Source organism: Micropterus dolomieu, linkage group LG01 (assembly GCF_021292245.1).
Source record: "Micropterus dolomieu isolate WLL.071019.BEF.003 ecotype Adirondacks linkage group LG01, ASM2129224v1, whole genome shotgun sequence".
In the NCBI taxonomy this organism is placed as follows: domain Eukaryota; kingdom Metazoa; phylum Chordata; class Actinopteri; order Centrarchiformes; family Centrarchidae; genus Micropterus; species Micropterus dolomieu.
In genome coordinates, this window is record NC_060150.1 from 36,864,436 (window position 1) to 36,883,119 (window position 18,684).

At 39.2% G+C, this 18,684-nt stretch overlaps 1 protein-coding gene across 1 annotated transcript; it reads right to left on the minus strand.

Annotated features, from left to right (window-relative positions):
• Positions 1–6,506: 6,506 nt before the first annotated feature.
• Positions 6,507–16,060, minus strand: LOC123981836 (xin actin-binding repeat-containing protein 1). Its single transcript, XM_046067075.1, has 8 exons — positions 15,933–16,060; positions 15,754–15,811; positions 15,373–15,651; positions 14,926–15,004; positions 12,421–12,566; positions 11,869–11,916; positions 9,821–11,471; positions 6,507–9,760 (listed from the first exon to the last, which is right to left on the minus strand). The coding sequence occupies exons 1-8, from the start codon at positions 16,058–16,060 to the stop codon at positions 6,636–6,638; spliced, it is 5,514 nt and encodes a 1,837-aa protein (XP_045923031.1). The 3' UTR covers positions 6,507–6,635.
• Between the last annotated feature and the right edge of the window lie 2,624 nt (positions 16,061–18,684).

Below are 18,684 nucleotides of genomic sequence, written 5' to 3' on the forward strand. Positions count from 1 at the left end.
GACTATTTAAGTATTCTGACAGCATGATGTTGGAAATTCCTCACTTACTTTACTACCTTTTAATGGATTACAGATTATTTAATTTGTTGTTGATTTTTGCAAGGACAGTTACAATTTAAAGTAATTGCACCGGAGTTAGCTAGCAGCTAATTTACATCTGTTATCCCCAGATAGGGTAGGCAACGTTGGAGAGCTCACAAGAGACGGCTATATTTTGAAAGTATCCAAACAAAACAAAACAAAAATATGTTTGTTACTGAAGCCCAAATTGTGCCTAAAACCCTTTATGTTAGTCGTAGGTCTCTAGTTTCAGACAGAATTCAGATATTTTTAGTAAGTGACCTGCAGAATTGATCCGTTGTAGCTAACTAGCTAGCTATTTGATGTTAATTCTGCGAGATGGTCCAGCCAGTTCATCTGTCGCTGACTGAGTCCATATGTATTTAATGGCTGAATAAATTATATCATGCTAATTTAGAACTGAAATTTCACAAAAAATTAAAGGCTGAGGCTATAGCTTACAAAAAGTCCTTACCCTCAACAAATGATTCATGAAGAAGACATGGAGCGAAATCCCATACATATACTGTAACAAAATACAAAAGCCACACCTTAGGTCTTACACTAACTAAGTTTGGCAAAGGCATATTCAGTAAATTCAGTATAGAGCAGGCTAAATGCCTAATTTATTAATCTGGGCCGGTATTTATCAAGCTTCTCAAAGTGCCATTTTAGTCTTAAGTGCTGAGAATTCATGGAATTAACTCCTACTTTAATCTGTCGCCGTCGCTTAAGTATAAAAGCAAGTTATCAAGTGTCTTAAAGCTAAGAATCACTCTTACTTTCCCAGTTATTTAAGACAGCTTGAGAAGTCTCGTTAGGAGTTCCCTGTAGGGGCTTGTGATGGCAGCACTGTGGAGACAGCAACAGCCAAGAATTTTTTTACTCTTAAGTCAATTCTTAGCAGTGTTCTTATGAGTAATTCTGAGCACCTTGATAAATACGGGCCCTGGTCATTATCTGTGTTAGTGCTCATGTCATTGATTTAGCTAATCCAAATTTTACAATTGGTGGAATAGGGGCTGATAGTCCCTACTAAAAATAGTGCCATAAAACACATTATTATGCTTGGTTAAATATTAATTACCAAGATTAATTATTTTGGTGTTTTCACCCTTACTGGGTCCTATTCATCCTGTGCCTAGACTGAAGCTTTGTACATGATGTGGAACCACTGCAAATTTAGCCACCAAGGGCACTGGTTAGTTTCAGAAACACTTACTGGTTGCATTATGCTTTGCATGTTTGCTGCTTTTGATGTGATTAGCCAGGTATTTTCAGGCACTTCCCTCATCAGTGTTACACTGACTGGATCTTGGAGTGTCAGGCCAACCTGACAAATGAGAGACAAAGAAATCTCACCCTCCTGGTGTATGAGGATGCAAGGTTTGAAAGCGGTGAAATGTTCACATCTGTGGATTGGATTTGGAAACCATTGAAGCATATAACAGTACAACTGGATGTATGGATGGATGGGTCTATGAGTCATCCATAGCATGCTAAAGTCTGACACTGCATTTTGGTTACATTCTGGTGAAAGTTTGATGCATATTTTAGTGTAATGTTCTCTTTAACAAGAGCTGAATCTCACCTGTCTACAAGTGTAAGATGTTTGAATGTAGAAAGGACATGACAATAACCCAAAAGATATTACACAAACTGTTGAAGTATAACTTGTGAAGATGTACTTATCCCAGTTTGTGTTGACTTTTGTTGTTATCTTTTAATTAATTTTGTGAGTGAGTGTTTTGTAGGGGACACTAAATGACTTACTACCCTAATCTAAATTGTCCATTTCACCCATCTCTGAATTTATTGTTTTGTCACTATTTGTTGGTAAAAATCACACTAAAATGTTTGTTTTGGAAGTTAAATTTTTATTTTGTCATTTTTTTCATGTTCATTAAAAACACCAGGGGGGTCCAAGTTCATTTTGATACTTTGTTTTTTCGTTTGTTTACAAAAAACAATGAAAAATCTCATAATTTTGACTTAAATCTCATAATTATGTTTTATATCTCATAATCTGCAAATGGGTATTGCACACCTGTGCTGTCTGATCAGCATCTTGATATTGATATTGATTATCTCGGCAAAGGAGAAGTGCTCACTAACACAGATTTGTGAATAATATTTGAGAGAAATAGGCCTTTTGTGTACATAGAGAGAGTCTTAGATCTTTGAGTTCAGCTCATGATGAGTAGGGGCAAAAACAAAAGTATTGTGTTTATATATTTGTTCAGTGTAAATAGTAAATCAACTAACATGGAAATGCTTGCCTTTAAGTGTATATTCCTGTTAAATTGACTCATTATGTTGTGTCAGGTTCTCAGTACCAGTGCAAATGTAGAAATCTGATGGAATGAAATTCATGGGAGTCAAATGAATGAACCTCTTTATGATCTGTATAAACACAGCCATCCTAAAGCATTCTGTCTTTGCATTTGACCATCATCAAATTACATTCATTATATTCTATATAACTACCACACCTGAATATTTGCAACCAAATGACATTATTCGCTTTTACCGCAGTTAAAATAAAATTTACAAACCTTTTTTCCCAGTTAGTGTCCACAAGAATAAGTAGTAAGTAGAAGGTAATTTAATAAAACTGACTGAATGACAAGTAAAAGATAACTTGTGTCAGCATCTGTCACACTAATACTGCGATGACTTGAAATGATTAAGCCATTATTGCAATTAGGTTCTGAGTTATTTGTTAACACGCTATCATTCATTACCAATAATTATATGAACACACTGTACTGCACACTGAACACACCGCTCCTCTCCCTGTACACCAACAGCTGCACCTCCAGTCACCAGTCTGTCAAGCTCCTGAAGTTTGCGGATGACACCACCCTCATTGGGCTCATCTCCGATGGGGACGAGTCCACCTACAGGTGGGAGATCGACCATCTGGTGACCTGGTGCGGCCAGAACAGTCTGGAGCTCAACGCTCTGAAGACAGTGGAGATGGTCGCAGACTTCAGAAAGAGCACAGCCCCACCCTCCCTCATCATCCTGTGTGACTCCCCAGTCACCACTGTGGACTCCTTCCGCTTCCTGGGCACCATCATCTCCCAGGACCTCAAGTGGGAGCTGAATATCACCTCCCTCCCCAAGAAGGCTCAGCAGAGGATGTACTTCCTGCGGCAGCCTGCCAAAGACAATGATGGTGCACTTCTACACCGCCATCATTGAGTCCATCCTCACCTCCTCCATCACCATCTGGTACGCTGCTGCCACTGCCAGGGACAAGGGCAGGCTGTAGCGTATCATTCGCTCTGCAGTGAAGGTGATTGGCTGCAATCTTCCTTCTCTTCAGGACCTGTACACCTCCAGGACTCTGAGGCATGCAGGAAACATTGCAGCTGACCCCTCCCACCCTGGGCACAAACTGTTTCAGACTCACCCCTCTGGCAGGAAGCTGCGGCCCATCAGGACCAAAACCTCTCGCCACAAGAACAGTTTCTTCAGTTCCGATAGCACTGGGCTTCCTCAACAAGGCCCGGGTCCCCACTGTCAGTGACTCTCATGCCCTCCTCCCCAAACTCACACACACTCATACACTCTCCTGACCCCACACTTTACAACAACGCTCATCTGTGCTTTATGCTCATGTTTCCAACTTTTGCACATACTTGTCAACATTGTATTATAGTATTATTGTATTATTTTAATATATTTTGTATACTTGTACATTTATTTGATCTCCTTACTTTTTATATATTTATATTATTATTTATATTTTATGTGTACTGTAAGCACCAATTCATACCAAGCCAAATTCCTCGTATGTGAAAATGTACCTGGCAATAAACCTGATTCTGATTCTGATTCTGTAAGATCTGGACAGCAGTAGGCCATTGCAGGGTGCCTCAAACACATTTTTTAAAAAGGAATTTCTGTGTTGTCACAGTCTCCCTCACAGCAACTGAGAACAGAAACAGAACACAGCTTTAATGGAGGCAAGAAAAGTTAATGAATTATCATTAATATGTTAAGAAACAAGGCACACTAAAGATAAATGTTGCCTACTGGTACTCACATTGTCACTTGTTATTTATGCCTCAGACTCAGACTGATTGGTCACCACGCCAGCAGTATTTCTCAGAAGCCATCGGTTCTTGTGTTGAGCATGTCCAAAGCCCTCATCATAATTCCCTTTTCTTCTGAACAGTTGTTGGTAGTGAAATATGCAGTAGAATTCCCCATATAAAGGTGCGTAATTGTACATGCTACAAATGAGCACAATATGACAAAAGTTTAAATAAAGGACTGCATTTGGTTAGAGGTAGTCAGTAGGTATGTGGCACATTTAGAGTGTGAGATTTTAATAAATGTAAAAATGAATCATTTATATGTAATTGAGCTTCATTTTGCAAATGATTGTTCAAAGTGGCACCCAAACATTTTCTGTCATGGTTTTTACTTGTCATAGCATGAAAAGCACAGGTGGAATGAATAATATTAATTATGCCTCATTTCCACATATAACAGCATTGTAATGCAACAATTTGCAATGTTATTACATAGGCCTTTGTCTGACAAGTCAAAATGTGACAAACATCTATTCAACTTTAATTTCACTTGTCCCCCTGGTAATGTGGCACCCGAGTGTGGGAACCGGTGCTCTAAAAGAACATTATTTAAATAGGCTAAAAAGTTGCACTGTTAATTTTGTTTTTTAAATAGTCTGTAAAAAATTATGGTAAAATGACCCTACTTCACACCTGATTTATTACCTCCGTGAACACTTTCCTAATGAGTTTATGGTCTCAATCGGTAGTTTCAAGTCTCCTTCAATACAACATCATGTTCATTTAGTAAATTATGGTCCCATTTAGAGGAAAATAGACCAGAAAGCAGAGTATGCTTCAGGGCGGGGTTATCTATGATTGACAAGTCGTTACCATGGCGACATGTCAATCAGGTGACTCCTACCCTCAGCACTGTGTAAATTTAACCAGCGCCGTTGAAAAAGCGTATTAGGAGTTTAGAGTTTCTCAAAACTTATTGGAAACAATAGTAAAGTGTCTCCTGAGATCTTTACTGTAACAAATGGACCGGGCAGCAGTTAAGAAGAAGAGGCAGCTAAGAAAAAAGGTCACAGAAAGTCACTTTAGAAGACTGCAAACCTGGAAAGGCTGTCTGAAAGATACTAACAGTAAAAGCAAATATTTTATGTGCTTGTAAGGTACTGCTTCCAAAGCTTTCTGTTTGAACATGTGACCAGGAATGTCTCAAATCTCTATTAAACAGGTAAGATTTATCCTTCATCTGACTGAAATAATGAGTGTCACAAAAGTAAAGGGCAAGACAAGTTGCTAACTTAAGCACTGCTACTGTGAACCAGGGTGATAGCTAGCCCCAATTTGTATGTCTCATTTACAATAAGTTATCAATACATTCGAGTCACAAAGCTAAGCATCTGTTTTCTGAAAGATAAAAAGGCTACCTGTCAACCTTTTATAAACCCAGAAGGTCTTTTAACAACTCTTACCACTGAATAAAAACTCTTTTAACCTGTTTCCAAGTTGCAACTGTTTTTACCCAATCCAAAGATGGTAGTCAGAAATGACATCTGCTCTTGCTCAATGTGTATAACATGAACCAAAATTAAAACAGTATATTATCAGTTCAATTTTCTTTTGTCTATATTAATGTGATATTCTATTATTGTATTGTTTCATACACAATAAAATGGTATTTTTCTGTTGGTTTCCTGCCTGGACAGGAAACCAGTAGAAGTGTTGCACCTTGGGGAATGTGTTAAAAATAATGTCTTCTTGGTCAAAGGTGGTGGAAAAATGTTGGTTATTTTACCATATATTATTTTAACATGGTCATGTATTTAAAATATGTTAAATATGAGTTAAATATGGAATATTTGCTTTTGATTTAAGTAAGTATTTGTTTTTACAAAAAGAGTTGTTGCATAGAAGAGTGGGTCAGCTATATACCAAGCAATTTATCAAATTTATCATCATCAAAGAAACTAAGTCTTTATGGCACAGACAAGAAATAAACATTTGGAATCATTGATTATTGTTTCATGAGTTGATTTTTCTGAAGAATATTTTAATTTCTCACCTTAATTTTCTCTTGCACTGTTTACAACAGAAGCAAGTTTTGTGAAAAATGTATTTGTCTGCAGTAATTCTTTCCATCGGATAAACTGGCTTCAAACAGTCTGAACACATCTCTCCACAACCTGGCTGAAACTGGCGGGAAAAATGAGACTAAGCTTGATTAAAATAAAAAGATTGTTTTGACAATAATAAGCATTAATAACAGCAAACACAAGAGCATAAATGAAAACCAATAATACATATTTAATTTCAAATGCAAATCAAAAACAATTTTAAAGAATGCCAGCTTAAAATAAGAAATCCTACAATGTCAATAAGAAAATCCAAAACTAACAACAACCTCATGTAAACAAGCATTAATAACCAACTTAATTTATAATCTTAGCAAAAAAAAAAAGTACATAACATCTTTGTCATAAAGAATATGAAAAACACTGCCAACTCTTAGGAAACAAACTGCACCTGTCTGTGAATGATTTAAGGTTTCTGATTGATTGGCAGCTGAACTTCTGGGTACTTGGTGACCTGATAGGCTGGACTGACCACTGCCTGTCCTGTGGTTGTTGTAGTTTCTGGATGAGTAGTGACGACAGTGGAGGTTTTGGAAGAGTAAAACTGGTTCCCAAAGTTATCGGTCTTCTCATAGTTCTCTGTGATTGTTTTGGTGCCCATGATACTGTTCCCATCATGGTCAGTCTGCACATTGAGGACACTGAGCTCTCGTTTAGGGTTGAATGTTTTGGAAGAAGACTTTTGTTTACCTCCTTTTCTGGGGTCCCTTTTTCTGTTTTGAGCAGGGCTGTTGCATGTCACGGTTTTTGTTGTCTGGAATTTCTCCTCTGTCTTTGGGCTGTGCTGACACGTGGGGCAGATTGTAGTCTCTTGTGGAAGCACCTCAGTTTTATCTGCCTTTCTAGCAGCCGACTGGATGGAGATGAAGGCAGGTGAAGATGGAGGACTTGCTCTTTTTTTTGCAGAGGTTCTGTCAATGCTTGCACCCAGGCTAAGTGACAGATCTGTGTTTCCCTGTGCGGTAGGGCTTTCTTGTATCTGCAGTGATTTTGTTTTGCTTGAAGTGATGCAAAGTTTTCTAATATTACCAGAGGATGGGGATCCTTGGACTGTCCCTAATGACTCTTTGAAAAGGCACGATAAACCAGCAATATCTGAGTCAGATTTCAAAGTAGAGACAGAATAAAGAGCTTTTTTAATGGCTTCCTCTATGTCAATAAGTCTGGCTAAAGTCTGTTCTTTTAGATTCATGATTTCCTCCCTGGCTCGCTCAAGATCTCCAAAAACATGTGCCATTGACGACTTGCTTTCAGCATTGTCTTTCGTTGACGGCATCCTCTCTTCTTTGTTTTCTAGTTTGACCTTTTTTTGTTTCTTTTTGTTGGAGCTGACAACCCAGTCTGGGACGTTTTCAAATACGCCCCTCAGAGACCTTACATCAACCTCGCTCGTGTCCTGTTCAATCTCTTCAACTCGACTGAGAATGCTCCGCAGTTCCTCCTGCTTTCGCAAGTTGTCAAAAATATCCATGGCTGCTGTTATGTTCCCTCTCATGATCTCATCCATGTGAACTGACAGCCGCTGTCGGCGTTCGTCCTCTGTCTCGGTGCGTCCTTTCTTTTCCCTCATCTCAACTTTGCTTTCGTGTTTCATTTCTTTCTCTTGCTTGTCTTTGCTGTCAGCAGTTTGTCCACAGGTGTTTGGTTTATTACATGATGGACCACTTACAGTTTGTTGTGATTCCGCAACCACATGTGTAAATATTGAGGCGTTATTATCTTTGTTGTCAGGCTGTGCAATTTTAACTCTTTTTGGCTTTACAGGAGCATTCTTTACAGTCAATGCCTTTTTACCTCCAAATTTCTTACATGCGCCATGAAAATCTATATGACTTTCATCTGTTTCATTCATATCCTGGGGGCTTTTCTCTTCTGCTGTGGCATTTATATCCTGTTGTTGATTAGTTATATTCTCATTTGTGTTTTTACTTTCCAAGGTGATGATTGAACCTTGGTCTTGATGCCTTACTTCAGTTTCCCGAGACGTCTGTATAGCTTCCTTAAAGAGCTCATTTCTTTGATGATCCACTGAATCTGGTCCTGAGTTTGCACCGCCATTAATTTTGAACAGATCTTGCTTGTGTTCATCCTTAAGTGACGTTGATGTAATTGGCAATGGTTGAGGAACTGTTACTTCGGGTCTCTCAGTATTAATTTGGGTTGCTTCAGGTTTGTTTGTGTCGGCTGATTGAATTTCTCTTTGTTTCACTTTCAAACACTCAGGTTTAGGTGGGATGGCTGGTTTTGAACCAACAGGCCTTCTTCTTTTCTCTGAGACAGCACTTGTAGCGGCTTTATTTAGGGTTTCACTTTGACTTGGGAGCTCTGCAATTTGTCCAGTACCTTCGTCTTTGGAGACCTCTTGTATCAGTGGTTCTTGAGTGGATTTGGGTTCAGTCACATGGCAAACCTCCTCCATAGTGGGCTTTTGAACAAACACTGCATCCTCAAGTTGTGATCTTTCTTTGTGAGGTTTGGGCGAGTTTCTGTATATCATAGCTGCTCTGAAATCTCCTCTAGTGACATTAAGGTTGGATCTCTCCAGAGAATCCAAAGCTGCTTTAAGTTTACCCTCAAAAACAACTTCATCATTCTCTTGTTGTGCAGCTGTTGTTTCAGTACTATCTACAGACACCATAGAAGCTTGAAAGTGTTCTTTCTCGACCACCTCTGTGGCGTTTTGACCCATTTTGCTGCATGTCTCAGTAGTTTGTACTAGTTCAGAATTTGTGTCTTTAGGGCATGTCTCTGTATTCTCACTTTGGCGGTCTGATTGATGTTCCGAGGAGATGTTAGAAGCTGATGGATGTTCATCCCACCTTGGCTTAGTGCATGAGTCCTCTTTTGGGTCCTCCAGTTCTTGAGATATTTCTGCTTTTGTTCCTGAGTGTTCAATATCACCTGCTGTAACTGAGATCACTGGTTCCTTAAAAGATTCTTGAACAAGGAATTTCTGATTTTTTGACGAGTGATTCAAAGATTTGGTCTCAATCTCGTCCTGTTTGAGGCTTTGTATTGCAGTTTGGAGGTTATTGTCATCTACCACCTCAACTAATTGAGCATGGTGGACCCTGCCGTCGTCGTGTGTTTCACGATGTAGGTATGATCCCTGTGGCACAACTGTTGAGTTACATGGTACTTCTTGTGTTTGGTCACCATGCTCCCTAAAGGTATCCTTTACTTGCCCATGAGAGAATACCCCAACATTGCATTCTGTAGAAGACTGGTTCTTTCCTGTGAACGCACAAGAAATTGCGGTAGATTGGGCAATATTTTCACATGCATTTTGCTTTGGTTGAACAGGTCTTTGATCTCCAGAAAACATGTCTTTCAGTCTCTTTACATCCACTGGGACCCATTCTGAAGAACTTTCCTCTGCCTGTTCATGATGAAGATCTATGCCTTCGAGTTCTTGTTCTTGCTCTGTTGGTTCAGCTTGAAGAGTTTTCAAATACTCCAAGTCTCCTTTTTCAATACAACTCTTGAACAGTTTTACATTCCCTTTTTCTGTGATTTCAGGCCTTGTTGATCCTTGGCAGGTTTGGTCTTTTGAAGTTTCTAGAAGGCAGCTTATGGTTGATTCAATAACGCCTTTCCTTCTTTGTTCTTGATCATCTGTTTTACACACATCACCTCTTTCTGGCTCTGGTTCATCATACTCTGCACCTTGTGGAGGACAGTAATGTTTCACATCTTCCTCATCAAAATAATTGTAGAGGGAGTAAACAATGACTTCAGCACATTTGTCCACATCCTCCTGGATTATCACTCCTTTCCTCAGAGAGTTATCTTGATTGAGAATATCCTCAACAAGTTGAACCACAGTGGCAGTTTTAAACTCTGTGTCTTGGATGGTAGTGAACTGATGCTGGTGCACTAGTACCCTTACCACTGAGGCCTCCATACTTCCTTTATGATCCTCTTTTAGGTAAGTGATCTGACACTTAAGGTTTGCTCGTGGTAGCAACTGGAGTAGGAAATTCTGTGCACCACCCTCAGTCACCTCATCATATTTTATCTTAGGCCCACCCTCTAATAGTGTGAATTTGGCCTTTTTCGCTAGCATTGTTTCATTCACCTCAATGATTGAGCCATCTGAATGTATGGCATTTATATGATAAAGCCTATTCAATGTCTCCTTGATGTTCTCCACCATCGTCTCAATTTCGTCCTTGTTCTGATGCCTAATTTTGTCAAATGGCATTGATTCAAACAAATGGGTTCTGTTCTTGACATTATCTATCAGATAGTCCTGAGCTGCCCCATTGTTTTCTTCTGACCTTTGGGATTTTGATGTATGCATAAAAGAATGCTCTATGTTTGTTGGGATAAATGGGTTGTTTTGAGAAAGAGCAGCACTCGTTTTGATTATTTCCCCAAATGTTTCTGGATCAGAAAGGCTTGTAGGCTCATTCTCAAAGACCGTTTCACCAGTTGAAACCTCTTCCCTACTTGAAGACTGATGGTCACTGCTTTGACCACATGGCCCTTGTTTATGGGGCTGATCTTTCAAATTAAGGGGTTTGGTACATGCATTGCTGCGTAGATTCTCTTTGCTACAGATTTCAAACTCCTTTTTTCTTTTTTGGACTGCCCCCTTCTCATCCCCCGAAATAGAAACTTTCCCCTGGAGTTTATTATTTGGATTTAATCTGTTCACAGACTGACTCTCAAATATCCTTCTGGTAGCCTGAACATCTATTCTGATCATCTCCTCCTCACACTCTATGTTAGGATCTGGACTAGAACCAAGTGTTTTGTCATCCTCCACGATCCCTTTAACACTTTCATTATCGGGCCTCTCTTCATGCTCCTCAAACACAGCTGATGTTTTACTGACATCGCCTCTTTCCACTGTTCCCTCTGCCCTGTGCATCTTGGGGGTGTAAAGAGATACTTGTCCTGCCCTGTCACCCAAGGCACAGTTCTCAAATATCAAGCATCTTGAAAGGACCTCTCCCTCGTATCCAGTTTCACCAGTTGTCACCCTAGTCTCGTAGCTCAAAACCTCAGCAAGCTCCTCATCCACAACTTCATCCAACATCTTCAGCTCTGGGTCAGTGTGCTTCAAGAGCCTTCTCAGCTCACATTTCTGCCGCTTTTGGTATAACTTCTCTTTGGAGAGTTGGGAAGGCATGGACTGTTGGAAATGTGCCCCAGAGATGTCTTCTGTTCCTGGCTGATGTCTGGCTGAAGCAGCTGGAAACAGTTCATCTCTCTTTTGTTGGGAGTCTTCGGCCATCTTAGAAGAACAAAGTAATGTTCTCATCATAGAGTCTTTTGTCACAGAAATTAGCTATCCAGTGAAAATCATGCTCTAGTGTCTGCAGACATGCTTACATCCTTCCAAATCATGCCAGGCGATTTGCTTTCCGCATGCCAGGTGTCAGTGGGTTAGCTGAGCTCCATAGCAACCAGCATGCACCGCAATGATTAAATAAAAAAACGAAAACGTAGAGTGGATGGCATCCAATATATGTTTCTTTCTGTGGAAGAAATATGTGCAACTCTCAGGAAAAGCAAGCCTTTGTTTCTTGAGCCGTATGGAATATGATCCTGTGGAAAATGTTTATGCTATTGTGACAATGCAAATCCAATGCACACCATCATGCAAAATGTCTGGTGAGATTCTACCTTACCTTGGTTAGTTTTACTCTTTTCCCAGATTCAGACGAGTGATCTTGTGCCTGGATGGAAACAATAATTATTTCAGGTCATTTGTCCTTGACCTTGATTTTTCTTTATCGGTAATCACTATATGACATTTTGTGTGATTCTATTTAATGTATATGACTCTCTCAGAGATAATAAAACTGCAGTGTGTAGCAAAAAAAAAATGTTGCCACAGTGTATATGAATCATATACTGTACTGGATATTTGTAGAAATGTACAAATTGCTCATTATTTTGTAGTTTAAGGGTCAAAACAGATAAATCTAAATCTGAAAATCATATATCTCTATAAATAAATCCTGAGACAGGGTGGTATTGAATGCGTGTCATGAAATCGACAAGCAAAACTGCATTTATAGTTAACTTTCTTGGTCATGCTCCAAATTTACAAACATTTAGCTTGTTTACCTTGTACAAAATATAAACATAGCATCTTTGAGATTATGCTTATAAAATAGTGGGGAACAAATCCAGGACTGAAAAGAAGAGGAGCACATAAAGAGTACACAGGTGTTTACCGGTTTTAAAAGGCTTTGTGTTGATTCCTGAGGTGCCACCTTTGACAGATAGAGAGCAGACATAGCTTTGACTGAGACACACAGTTTCTCCTTGGATTGGATGAAGGAGCTGTTTCTGAAATCTGCAATTGACCTCCTCTTTTCATCTGCAGAGACATCAGACACCACAGTTTTAATGTGTTAAAGTTATACTGTCTATTACTTTAAAAAAGGCCTTTTTAGAGCTCTCCCAGATCCATGTTGACAATGGTGTCAAGTACTTGACGTGATATGTACAGCATGTGCCAACAAATTCTTCAAGATTCAAGATTTGGGGTAAAGACAAAAGTAGTCATAATGTTGTCTCACTTTGTTTACTGGTTATTATTAACTGTCAAAAAGGCAGCTGCTGTCAAAGTAAGGTGCTATTTTCGGAGATAGTCACAACATCATCTGACTGATAATTTAAATAGAACTGAACAAGGGGAATCTCGTTTTAATAACCTACATGTGAGTTGTATGTTCACATCAATGTTACCAAACCTGTGGGTTAATAGTTGTGTGTTAATAACATATTCTAGGCTGATATTTCACAGCTGCCTTGTGGTCGAGTTATAAATGTAGCACTTGTGGTGGAGAGGGACAGACACCCGACTCCACTGACACAAATACAGAGAGTTAAAAGGACAGGCAAGTCACTGCAGTTGACTAAGCATAGAAGAGAAAAAGTAAACACACATACTATACATCTTTAAATTGTTTTCTATAAACAATTTAAAGATATACAGATAGTTAATCAATTGCCCACTAACAGTTGTCAATCAGAAGCACACAGTAAAACAGACAATGTAATGTTAATTGCTGTAAAGCGCGAATCAGCCTCTAGTGATATTAAAGTCTAATATTTTAATCACATCATATATATTTTTAGCTGTTCCAAAATTCTGTATACATTAACCTTTATGGGTTTAAATGAGCAGGCAAGTTTTTAAGAGCATGTGCAAGCCATGTAACACTTCTCAGCAGACACATTCAGCAGACTATTCTCTTGTTTCTCCAAAATACAAATCAGGACTCACAGACAAAAATGAACAGCTCCCAGTTCCTTCTGAACTGCCTGTCTTCTTATTTTCTTTCAATCTTTGCGAACGTGTTCAGTTCCGAGATCCTGTTGGTTTGTGTCTGGAAATGGAGCCTCTGCCACTTTAGCTCGCTCCCTCTCTCCGTCTCATTCCTACCCTACTGACAGCTGACCCTTTCACCCTCCTGCACCTATTCAGGACTTGTAGCATGCCAGCTATTTCTGTCCGGTTCTGGAGTGGCCTACTATGCCCGCACCAGGTCGAGTCAATCACCGCTTCTTGCACATTCACTGTGCTGATACTCATCTCTGTTTCACCTCCTCCCTTTCATTCATACTGTCCACAGCTTTGACCTGAGTCATAGGACACACAGAGGGCTTTCCAGGGAATGTCTACCAGGGAAGCTGGCTTCTTTTTTTTTCATTTGCATGAGGATTTAGACACTGAATTGGGCTGATATGAGAAACTAAACATGTGTTTGAGGTCGATCAAAATATGTTTGGGTAAAACTTTATTTTATAGGTCAGCAATTCCCTGATAATTTCCTTGGAAACATAGGGATCTATGTAATTTGGTACTAATTACAGGGAAAACATAACTTTTCTTGAAAGAACAGCTCCGTTTATACACTGTTAATTTATTGTTAATTTACTTTTGGAAACTTTATTTTTCATATATGTTGAACTGAATGCATATCTGTAGTAAAATATTACATTTGCATGTTCAGCTAGATAGATATGCATACAGTTTACAGCTGACCTGCTGTGCACTGACGAAAAGACTCCACGCTAGCAATGAATTTGAACCAATGTAATTAAACACTGTCTCTGTTTTATGTATAATTAGTACCATATTACATTGTGATTTTCAGGAAATTTCCTGAAATTATTAGGGAACAAAATTTTTTATGGAAGTTTTTATTCTGTTACATTTGTGTTACTCAGTCAGTCCTGTGTGCATTAATTCATGCACAGTGTCTTTGTTCTGTTTTTTTTTGATTCAACTTTGCACTGCTCTAATCTCACCGTTCAGAGTCAAATCAAGGTCTTTAGCAGCTTTAGGGCATAATGCCAGTTACAGTTTCCTCACAACCTTGATCAGGGCTGCAGATTACAGGAAAGTATCTCTTTTGGTTCTCATCACGGAAGTGTATATATGTAGTTCATTTGTAGATGTTTTAATGTTGCTATATGTCGTTTATTTCTGGCCTTTTTATTATTTGTTTTTGTGAACTCTGTCTGCTAATCAGATTTCCCTTCTTGAACAATAAAAGGTCCACTGACAACTAGACGCTTCAGTGGCCTTAGAAATGCCTTTCTGTCATGTTGAATTACACTTTGAACCTTTATTTGCCAGCTTTATTGGGCAGTAGGTGATAATACATAGTGGTGAGGTTGGTGGGTCATCACAGAGCACACTTTGATGAATATTGTCTGGTACTCACCAGCTTGAGAGGCTGCAATGTTTTCAAAGTCAGTACCCCCTATTGTTTTTCTCCCTTCCATCCAGGTCTGATTCACCACCTAGAGAGAGAAATAATGAACTGTCTGTGCCATTAAGTAGACTTATATGTCTGTTCATATGACATTGAAATGAATTAATATGTATTAATTCTATTTTTAGAAGTTACAGGATGGATTTGATAGAAACGTGATGATTTCAAGTAAAATGTGTGTTGAAAAATTAATCTATTAGTCCCAAAAAGATTGACAGGTATCTTCGTACATGATGACATCTAAATGTAAGTTAAAAATAAGTTATGGATGTTTTCTGATACGTTTGAGGTAGAACAGTGGTTGTTTTAACATGATTTTTTGATTGCCTTTTAGCATCATTAACTGGTGCATCAGCAGACATTTGGGGTCTTCAGTTCCCCTGCAGAGCTCATTACCTCTTCAACCGCTCCATTCATCACTGGCATGATGTCTGCTGCTTTGTGGGGTGCAGTGAAACCTGCAGCTATGAAACTGCTCTTCACCTTGTTTCCTGTGGCTGCCTTTGATTCAAACAGAGTCTTCAGGGCCTCTATGGACACCGCACTGTTTTGAAGGCTCCCCATTGACTTACTGCGGGTCAAACTGGTCTTGGCTCGAGACTGTTCCCTATCGTCATTTCTCCACATCAGAGATTCCGGTTGAGTCTCTTTAACCTCCTGTAGAGATGGGGTTTTCTGACAGTGACACAGATAGAAGCATGTTTGCACAAAGGAAGATGCTTTGTGTTTGACTTTACAGGCAGCTCAAAATTGTCATAGTGTACAGTCAGCGGTTACCTCTTTGAACACCTGCTTTTGCTTTTCTTGTTTGGATGCACTGACTGTCGTTTGATACCTGTTACACAAACGCCTTATTAATCATCTACTAACAAGTACTGCATGTAGAAGGTTATAGAGGACTATGTGCTTAGTTGTCACAGATGTACAAAGAGCGAGGAAGATGACGTCACTTTAACCTGGCAACTAGCTGGGACACCGACGTTGTCTTGCCCTGCAGCGCTGCCTGTGTCCAGGTGGGCATGTTACATGACGAGGGGATGCTCCTCTGTGACTGGCTGCGCCTCAGGTTGCTCTTCCAGTCCATGACCAATCACATCACAGCAGCACACAGTTGCAGATGACTATCTCACCTAATATACAGTACATGACGGATAATCAATGACATTATGTCCATTATGGCAATGCATTTTCTCTGTAAAAGATCAGCAGACCCTGGATGTCATAGTCTGTTAATTATTTAAGCCCAGCAATACATTTTGTTTTAACCATCATCTTAACACGGCTAATGAGTATTTTATCTACTCATAAAGCTATACATTGTAAAAATGGCAGGTTGTCACATCAACTGTGCCTAACCCTTAATGAATGACATGCTGCAACATACAACCTTTTTGAGGATGTCATGCAATTTTACGGCAATGTTAAAGAGAGCAATAACACCAACTAGTCAATTTAGAGAAAACTGACATGTCATGAAAACAAAGTGCCGGAGTACATAGAAGAGATTTTGAGTGGAATCGTTACCTCACAGATGTCAGTCGAAGTCTGCTCCCCATGACAATCAGAAACACTTCTGCAGCATCACAAGACAAGCACACGATGTGATGCGTTTGAGAGCAAAGTCCTTTTTCTTCCGCATTACCGCAGATTGTGTAAAATGATCTATCAAAACTTCTAGAGTAGAAAACAAGGACGTAAATCCCCCAAATATTCGTCAGTAATACAATCTGCATCTGCTGCTTTTATCTGAAATCCACAAACAGATTTTATTAATTACATTTTGCTCTATATCAATCATGTTTTGGCTTTATTGTGTGTTTTGGCTTAATTAAGATAAAATGAGGTTAACTATATTGATCCTGAGGAGAAGTCAGGTTGGTACAGCGGCAAAGAGTAAGACAGAGACAAAGAAAAAGAAATGGAAATGAGAGAATTATGATTATGCGCAGCTGTATTTCCTTGAGAGCATTTTGAGTGGGTTCAGGTTTGAGAGATAATTGATTAACAAATTCTCAGGTTACAGATTTACAAATTTACAACGCAATACGAGAGCATATGATCACAGTAAATGTACAACTCTAATTTACAGTGTAGATGTTCAAAGTCTGCATGGTTGTATTTCATCAGGAGAAGTTTTAAACCAAATAGGAGGAAATTATTTGGGAGAAATGTTGGAAGAAGAATTAACCCCTAAACCTTTGTAAATGACCACATGTAACTAGATTACAACTGGACAAACAATCAATGGTCCGTGGTTTCAACAGGGCTTAAGAAATGGTATGCATCACGGTTCAGCCGGACCAACAAGACTAGAAAGCATGCGTTGTGTATTGGGTTGTACATAGTACAGTCTTACTTGCTGAAGACAATGTGTAGATTTGAGTTTGTTTAAATAATCTGGAGGAACTACTAGGATCACTGGAACAGGTTTATATGATAAATGTTTACAAAATAGCACCTACAGGCCCTAGTAATTCAGTGTGTTGCTCAATGACATAGTAGGGTGGGTGCTATAACATCAGTTTCAGTTTTGTGCTCTTAGATAGATATAACTTTTGCATTTCTGTAGCACTTTACTAATAACGCATTGCTACCAGAAACAAAGAGTACATCCGGAACACTTTACTGGAAATGTTTGAAATGTCTTGACCGCAAAAGTTTGAAGATCCAAAATGTCATGGTTAGTGCAACCCTATTTAAAATCTGTGCCCCGCTTTGAACGCCCCACTCGAAATAGCCTGGAAACACCAGTGCAATTAAGCAATTATTTTTTACTGCTTCTTTTAAAGGTTCTTAGTTCTTAAATTAGATTTCTGCTGGCTGGGGTTCAGTAGTCCTAGACAGCTATAGCGAGGAGTGTTGTGGAAGTTCGTCTCCACCCAGGAATCCCAAGACTTGCTGACCCTCGGGGATCGAGTAAGAGCAGCAGGAAGCTCTGCTCCCTCATGACCTCGCTGACTACATCGACACCAACACCGACCCCAACCAGACTCCCCCTGACACATGCTGCAGCAAAACTGCATTAACTAAGAATGTGTTCTCTGCAGCAGCTTTTCCAGGGAGTGAATTACATAATGCGGTTTAAATGTTAAAACAAACTAAATGCACATTACCGGTCATGCCAGTGCTGTAATTATTATTTTGTTCCTGGTAGGTACTGCACAGTATAATCACAGTGCAGCTTTTTTCTTCTGTGAAATGATTTTCATGCTAATGGTTACTTGTGGTGACATACCTTTACTACAGTAAAACCATAGAGGCCTGGACAAGGTTCATTGCACTGCAAAGACATATATAACAGATATATATAATGTATAAAACAAATAAACTATGCACTGAAAGCTCAACAAGCAGTTTTGGAAAGTACTGCAACTAAGTGCATTTACTCAAATACTAATCTTAAAGCTGCATTAATTGATTTTGGCCACTTGGGGGAAGCAGAACAAGCTGAGAACACAACAGTGACATATTAGCGCTATATACAGTCTTTGATGTTACAAATTAGAGGTAGGCCTTTTGGTATTTCCATTCTGTAAAACACAAAACAGATGGATGTAGATTTTTATCCCCACTACATGATGGTTTTAGTCACTAGCTACCAACCAGTTACTAGTTATGATTTTAAGATATCAAGATTTTACTTCGATAAACCCATCAAGTATTAAAAACAGTATATTAAGTGGTGAGAGGGAATGTCATCACAACCAG